This window comes from Glycine max, chromosome 11, assembly GCF_000004515.6.
Source record: "Glycine max cultivar Williams 82 chromosome 11, Glycine_max_v4.0, whole genome shotgun sequence".
NCBI classification, from domain to species: Eukaryota; Viridiplantae; Streptophyta; class Magnoliopsida; order Fabales; family Fabaceae; genus Glycine; species Glycine max.
Window position 1 is genome coordinate 12051099 of NC_038247.2, and position 8497 is coordinate 12059595.

At 34.3% G+C, this 8497-nt stretch overlaps 1 protein-coding gene across 1 annotated transcript; it reads left to right on the forward strand.

Moving 5' to 3' along the window:
• Window positions 1-4848: 4848 nt before the first annotated feature.
• LOC100801142 (protein PNS1) lies at window positions 4849-7676 on the forward strand. The gene is made up of 5 exons (XM_003538014.5): window positions 4849-5023; window positions 5128-5424; window positions 5575-6501; window positions 6893-7126; window positions 7210-7676. Exons 1-5 carry the CDS (start codon window positions 5006-5008, stop codon window positions 7384-7386), a joined length of 1653 nt encoding a protein of 550 aa, XP_003538062.1. The 5' UTR covers window positions 4849-5005; the 3' UTR covers window positions 7387-7676.
• Window positions 7677-8497: the final 821 nt, after the last annotated feature.

Below are 8497 nucleotides of genomic sequence, written 5' to 3' on the forward strand. Positions count from 1 at the left end.
CTTGATTTAAACTCTATGTGTGCTCCTCCAGAAAAGGTGAAAACAATATGTGCTCAGAAGAAACCGATGAGCAAGCAACAAAGATTAACAAAGCGTGATTCGTCTTACTGGGAGTATGTTGATGCATTACATTCTTCACAGAATAGTAATTCTTCAGTCAAACATACTGCATCATCATCTGAGCAACCAATTCAAAGAAGGACCATGTCGATGTTGGATCAATTTCATCCATGCATTCATGATTCCATTGAAAACATTGTTGATGTCAAAGCTAATGGGTTAAGATTGTTGGCTTATTAGGTATGGGTTAAGATTTATGGTCATTGGTGTTCAACCATTTGCTTAAAGAACTTACAAAATGGTCTAATGAGTATATCAACCTGGTTGGTGGCATAGACAGATTTGAGGAATTAAAACAGTCCCTACTTGTTGATGGATTATCCATGGTATATAACTTTATTGTTACGTTTTGTTTGATTAAATTTGCTTTAAATAAATTCAATTTGTTGACTGTTACATGCAGGTTACCATGGACAAGTGGATGAATATAACCGACATGGGATATGTTATTGCATCAAGGTATAATGTCATCCTTGTTTCTTTTTCACTCCAACAAAGCATGACATTTTTTCCTCTTAGAAATCAACCACCAATAGATTCTTCTATGCATTAGGTCATATGTATTGGTCATATGTATGACAATCATTTTGTTAAGGTAAATGCATGATCATCCTGTTTGTGTAATTATTGTAAAAAATTATGTTATGATATTTTCAATGTGTATGTCCTTATGGAACAGGTATTTCTAAGAGATCGTTGTCCATTAATGCCACTAGCTTTGTTATGATCTACACATTGTCATCATCAGGCAAAGTAGTGGCCCACACCATATATTAGTAGAATGCAACAGTATACAAATTTGTCAAGGTTGAAAATAAACTTTGTTGATTTAGGTGAAGATTGAGCATTTAGTTACTTATGCGGTTGTCATGTAATATGATAACATACGTGTGTTTCCTTCGATGTTGATATGATTATGTATTTCACTTAACTTTCAAACGGTATTTACTGGGAGTATGTCTTAGTGTGTTTATGACAAAGTCAATCCACTGATCAAGGTTCAGCGTCGCGTATGTAGTTAGGGTTATGTTTAGGGTTACTATAGTACGTAGTGTCTCATGTCACGTCACTAATTAGGGTTTACGTAAACCTTTCCAAGTAGGGAAAGTTTTTACATTGCTATTTAGGGTTTACTTATACCTTTGCAATTAGGGGTTAGGGTTAAATCAATATTTAGAGTTTAGTGTTACTTGAATGATTAGGTTGGTTTGACTAATTAGGGTTATTAAAGGTTTAACATAATAATGTAAATTGGTGATTACTTTAAAATTCAAATACAATTTAAAAAAAAATTAATTAAAAATCTTATCAAACAAAATTAAATAATAAACATTGTTCAGTCATATTGCATACATAAATTATATAAAGCCTACAAAATCGCAAAACTCTTCATGTGTCTTTCATATGCCGCATTCGTCTTGATCGAACATAGACATTCCATTGCGCAGTGACACCTCTTGCAATCCTCAAGCACTCTTCAATGACAATGTATGTTTTTGTTCCTTCAGTTACTATCCTTAGGTTAAGCAGCCTTTCCAACCTTTCAGCTATTGCTTAGCAAGCCTCCTAAGAAATTATCAAAAAAAAAAAAGTTTAGGGTTAAATCATGTTCAGATAAATTGAGTAACAATCACAATTGAAAATATATTTTACCATTGCATGTCGAGGCTGCTCTACATCAACATGTGCATCTTCAGGTGCTTCGTCCATAGCCGTTGCCGCCACTGGGTGTTGAGTAACATCTGTTTCAACAAATGTGTCATCATGCTGCACAGGTGGATGTGTAGGAGGATCCCCAGGTTATGTCGGACTCATGAAGGGATGAGATATCATTTAGAGCCACTTCATGTAGTCTGCTAAACACTGTCCAAATGTTATATACATCTGGTTCAACAAATGTGTCACCGGTGCAACATATTCAGAAAACTGAATTCATATATCATCAATGTCTTCTATACATATAGAAGGAGCAACAGGGTGTGAAGGAATGGTCTGCACATACCCAAACTTTCGTATAACCCTCTCTGGTCGGTGTATGAAAATAGATGGACCCCATCTGATATGTCCAGAAAATAAAGAGATAACCTCAAACTCTCTGAATGCATGGTGTTCACCATACGGAATCCAACACACAAAATCAAACCTCAATCTATCCAAATGCTTATGATACGTCGACACTGATAATACCTTCCCAGACTTTGAATGGCAGGCACGTGGTTTCTTCTCATCATAATCCTCAACAACAATAGCAGAACCAACAGAAGGAAAGCACTCGTAGATCCAATACTGCACATATTTAAAAAACATATAAATTCAACACAATTCTCAATATAAACTAAACAACTAAAAATAAATAAATAAAAAATAAATCAAATTACCTTTAAAAAGAGGCTCAAAGCTATGGAACACGCCTGTAATGGGCAGATGTTGCAACGATGCCACATCATCCAAGGTGATAGTCACCTCTCCTACCAGCAAATGGAAACTACTAGTTTCCTTATGCCACCTCTCCACAAAAGCATACATAAGTCCCCGATCACCAGTGTCTAGCAAACATACGATTAAAGCAGACAAAAACAGCCATTAAGCCTTAGATCTTTGGAGCAGGCCTGTCAAATTTGTCAACCTTCCTTCCATGGGAGGATAACTTCAGCTCAGGATGTTCCTGAAAATCATAATTTAAATCATTTCAACAATAATAACAATACTTACGAAAATATTATTTATTTAAAAATATAAATACCTCTTCATTCCAAACTTTTGTTGCCACATGATAAACATAGTTAATAAAAAATAAAGTGTCATGGGGCCCGCCTGGAAAACCCTCGGCATGAGTAACTACATTCTCAACAGCTGCTTCTTTAGGTTGTTCATGGACCTCATCATCTGCATGATTCACATGTTGAACATCCTCAATCGGGGGCCTTTATCGGTATCACGACTTACTTATCTCCCTAAGGATCTTCCTATAATCCTGCCTAAAGCCCAACCCAAACATCTGGTTTTAACCATAATTTGCACATTAAAAGCATCGTTCAAATAATAGTACACTTTCATAAATATATATTTACTAATTTTTATTTAACTTTTTTTAATACTTTTATATATTCATAAATCAATACACAATTTTTTTTAAAAAAAAATGCAAGACTGCACAACACTAATTATTGTACACTTAAATATATTATAAAAATCTTACAACAAATTTTAAAATTTCCAATAAATGAGTCTTTTTTTACATTACTCAATACTATTTATATAAAATTTATTACTATTAGTGGCAAAATACTTATATGACTACATCAATAAAAAAAAAAAATACTGTCATTTATGTGTATACATTTTCTTGTTACACTAATTTGTATAATATATACTTATAAAAATTTTGAATCAGTCATATTTAAATATTTTACAAATAAATGTTTCAAATTTCAAATATAATTTAATTTATTAAACAAAAAACATACAATCATTATTTATCCAGTTAATTCATTATTAAAAACCAAGTTATAAAAACAAATATAATAAATTAAATAAATACATATTTAAAAAACACAACAATATATATTTATTAAATAAATATTATTTAAACTAAATTATTAAATTAATAAGTTATTATATTGTTAATTTATTAATTAATAAATTAAAATTAAAAACAAGCATACAGATTAACAATTTGTATCCCTTATACGGATCCCCACCCCGAAATCGTGCCTGTGCATAAAATTCGAGAAAGAGGAGAGACAAGGACACTTATGGCGGCAATGGACAATGGTATGATGACTACGGTGGCGGTCACTAGTGGTGCGAATGGTGGTGGCGGAGGGGCAGCGAAGAACGAACGCAAGCAGAGGAAGAAGAGAGGCACAAGTACTATAGCGGGAGAAGAAAACGCTTTTAAAAAATAGGTGAAAGGCATTTGTGCCACTTCACCTAATTTGTTGGATGTACTAGCTCTTGGGCTCATGCCCAAAGCAAAACCCTTTTTATAGACGGTTTAGACCAACCTATAGAGTTGGGCTCCAATTCTCAGCAAAAGCTTAAAAATTAAATTGTTAGTTAACTATAGCAATTGTTTTAAAAGTCATAAAAATAATTTTTAATTGATTAAAAGTGTAAAACTTTCACATTAATAATGCATGTCTATTAAAATAGATGATTTTGATATTGATTCTGATTATCCGTGATGTAAAAAATGAATTTTTACATCAATTATAATCATAACAAATATAGAAAATCACTTTTCTATTATAACTACAATCAATTTACAAAATTATAGAAAAATGATTTTTTTATATGATTTTGTTACTAGCGTGATGTTAAATGCACAAAATTAAAAAATTTGGATTGCAAATGATAAAAGTTAGATTGTAAAATTTGTTAAAAAGAAACTTTGACGGTAAAATACATGGAAATATCAAAGTTGAATAATAAAATTCCCAAAAACAAAACTTGATTGATAAAATATGTAAAATAATAAAAATTTGATGATAAATTTACAATTAAGCGTAAGTGTTTCCAATTAATTTTTCATAACAACAAAACAATTCAATTAAAAAAAATTCAAACACTTAATTGAAAATTTATAAAAGTATATGATCTTATCTCCACGTTCTGTGTTTTGTTCTTCTGAGTTCTGACATGTGAAGGTGGCGTGGCTCCACGCGCTGTTGTGGCATGTTGGCGGTTCTCGACTGGTGGGCCCAACGTAAATGATATACTTTCTAAGAAACGAAGGAGGAGGCAACAAGGCATGGTAAAAACTAAAAAGTCCAAATGAAAACAACAGTTCAAGCTTTGCAGTAACGTCATCTCTCTACCAACATTCATTCCTGAGCTCAGCTGAGACACCGCAACACAGCCGCCACCGCCGCCTCACTTTCAAATGGGTGCCTCGGAACATGTACGTTAATGTTTTCAGATTCATGCGTTTAAAGGGGTTGGTTGCCATTTGTGCCAAGTTTTGATCTTTTTTTTTTTTTATTGTCCTTCTTTTTGGCGTTGTAGGTGGTGGTTGAGAAAGAGAAAGAGAATGAAACTGTAGCTGAAGCAAAGAAGGAGGAGAAAGACTTGGAGAAAGGGGGTGGTGTGGGTGTTGAAGAGAGAAAGTTTCATAGTAATAATAATAATAATGATGTTAATGATCATGAAGAATCTCATATCTCAAGTTTCCACAGGTTGAACCCCACTAACCCTTTGAGAATTGTGATTAATAGCTCCACCAGAGTCGCAACTCCTCCTCCTCCTGCTCAATCTCAACGTTCTCACACCCACACGCGCTCCATTCCAACCCCACAACAACAAGTACTTTTTTTATGGAAATTTTCATTATTTTTTTTTGTAATGATTAATTAGAAGGGATTCCTTGAGTTTGCAGTAATTTAATTTCTAAGTGGTGTGTTTTTTAAATGTGAAAATCTTGACGGATTATTATTCTATTTGGTTTTTGAACAGCAACCCGAACCCCAACCACAACCGGTGACACTGAATTCGAGAAAATACACCAACAGAATATCCTTGTTTCTTTTTGTTCTCCACATGTTTTTAGCGGTTACGCTTGTGTTTTTTCTCGTGTTCAAGGGAGTTCAAGGGCTAATCCAGGAATCAGAATCTAACAAGAGGAAAGAGAAAAACGTGTTAAAGTATTTTCTTCCCCAAGTGGAGGCTGCATCTTTTATGAGCATAATTCTTGCATTTATTTGGCAAGGGGCGATTAGGAAATGGCCAACTTTTATGCTTCATTTCATACTTTGGTTTACTTTTGTGGTGTCTCTGGCTGCTGGGATTCTCCTAATTTGCTTCCAAAAGCCCGCCACTGATGGTGTTGGAGTGTGTTTCATTGCTTTTGCAATTGGGAATGGCTTATATGCTTGTTGGGTAAGTCATAGAATTAAGTTTTGTTGTAAGGTATTGAGTTTGTCTCTTCAACCTGTCTCCAAATTCCCTGATCTGAGCAAACCCACTTATTATGTGCTTGGGGCTGGATTCTTGTGGATATCTCTATGGATTTTAGCAGTAATTGGAGCATTGAACTTCTATTTTCCTCCTTTGGTCATCATTGCATTGGTGCTGAGTTTGGCTTGGACTACTGAGGTCATGAGGAATGTTGTTAACATCACTGTTAGTAGGGTTATTGCCTTGTATTACCTCAGAGGAATGCAATCTAGCACCCAATTTTGCTTTCTGAGAGCCTTGACTCGGAATCTTGGAAGTGCTTGTTTGGGGTCTCTCTTTGTGCCTGCAATTGAAGCCCTGAGAATTGTCGCCCGGGGGCTCAATTTGCTTGAGGGAGAAGATGAGTTCATGTTTTGTTGTGCTCACTGTTGTTTAAGAGTCATGGAATCCATTTTCAGAAATGGCAATGGCTGGGCATATGTACAGGTAAACTTGTCTTCACAAACAAACAATTAATTCCCTGCTTAGCCTATAATCATTGTGTTTTGATGGTTAAAGAATTCCAAAACATCTTTTATTATTTTTATTGGTTAGTTATTTCAAACTAAGATTTATCTATAAGCTTGATAATTTATGTTGGTTTATCTTATACTCCTTGGATTCTTCTGTCATTATGGTCCCTACTCCCTACCTAGTTTCAAATTTTATTGTGGGCACATTTCTCTGTTCTCAAGTTATTACTGAGCAATCACCATCTGACTGCCTGTGGTTCTGAAAGTGGTCCTTCCTCCAACTTTATTTGACTGTAAATTCAGCACGATTAACACACATAGTTATCTAATTAAGTGGTTTAACTTATTTTAATTCACCTTAACAGATTGCAGCATATGGAAAAGGTTTTGTAAAGGCATCCCAGGACACTTGGGCCCTATTTGAGAAAGAAGATATGGTGTCAATTGTAGATGCTGATATAACCAGCTCAATTTGCTTCCTCACAGGAGTTTGCAGCGGCTCTCTTTGTGTCATTGTTGTGGCTGCTTGGACCTACAAAGTACACCAAACTTTCACAGCCACCCTATCCCTCCTCACATTCTTCATTGGATACCTTTTGGTTGGTACCCCTTATTTGACCACTTTATTTATTAACATGTGAATAATTAGTCTTAACTCTTAATTAACCTTTTGACTCTGCAGACTAGGATTGCCATGGCAGTGCCTCATGCCTGTGTGAGTTGTTATTATGTATGCTATGCTGAGACTCCGGAGAATAGATTGTTTGATAAAACAATTAAGGATCGTCAGGCCTTGTTAAAAACTGGCCGTGATGTGGTTCCTACGCCAAGGGGAATTAGGAGGTATACAAGGACCTAATTGCATCTTTATTTTTGATTGATTTTACACCTATTCAGGACATGGTTTATGTCCAAAAGGGTTAAAATTGAAATCCATGGTGGCTGGCTGAGGTGGTGGTTTGTTGAGAATGATCTGGCGAGGTTGAGCCATTATTGGAATGGAAGAAATGTGAAGGATAATCAACATGGCCACTACAGAAAGTGACTTTTGTTGTGGTCCCCCACCTCCTTGTAGTGTTTTGTATATTTTTTGCATATATACTTTTAGGATATTCTATAAGGTGAAGTCCCATCATTATTTTATTGCAAGATGTGCGTAGAAGCCACTAACTTTTTTTATTTAATTATTCTTGAAAGCGTTTAACGACAAAAAAATAAAACAAAATTGAGTCGTTGCGTGCTGATCCATGCTGCGTGTAAAAAGTTATTTTATACTGAAACAATGATATGAAATTTTGATAAGTTTAAAATTTTATTATAGGCTTAAATGTATTTTTAATTCTTAATAAATATTTTATTTTTGTAATTAATTTCTAGTAAATTTTTGTTTTACGTTGAGTTTCTAATTAAGTAATAATTTTGTTTTTAGTTTTTAATATATTTTTTAGTCTTTGATAAATTAGTGAAATATATATTTGTTGTCTGGTAATTTTTTTATTTGTAATTAGTTGGGACTAAAACAAATTTACAAAAATCCTTCATTTTGCAAAATACCGCTCTTAGTGCATCCATGAAGGACAACAACTAAAAATTGCAAGAGTTATCTACAAGTTGGTCAATGTTGGACACAGGATACGAGTCTTTTGTGCAGTGCTTATTTAGATCGGTATACTTGATGTACATCCTTCATTTCCTATATTGTTTTTTCACAAGGACTACATTAGCTAGCTAGGTAGTATACTTGACTTTTCTAATAAAGCTTGTTGCCAACATGTTGGTAACCTGTTTTTCAATTTTTGTCCTTCTTTCTGCACCCACCTTCCTTCTCCTTCGACACACAAGTTTTGCTTCGGGATCCACCATTGGCTTATGGTTGAAGTGTTATGGATCAATTGTAGACATGTCTATAGGGGTCCAAGCAAAAATATTCATATTTTCTGTCAAAAAGTGAGATAGTTTCTCTAAGATAG

What these genes read in the sequence shown, in the direction of transcription:
- LOC100801142 (XM_003538014.5), top strand. An exon ending in TTCCAACCCCACAACAACAA is followed by an intron (nt 5,425 to 5,574) that starts GTACTTTTTTTA and finishes GTTTTTGAACAG; the next exon opens with CAACCCGAACCCCAACCACA. An exon ending in TCTTCATTGGATACCTTTTG is followed by an intron (nt 7,127 to 7,209) that starts GTTGGTACCCCT and finishes TTGACTCTGCAG; the next exon opens with ACTAGGATTGCCATGGCAGT.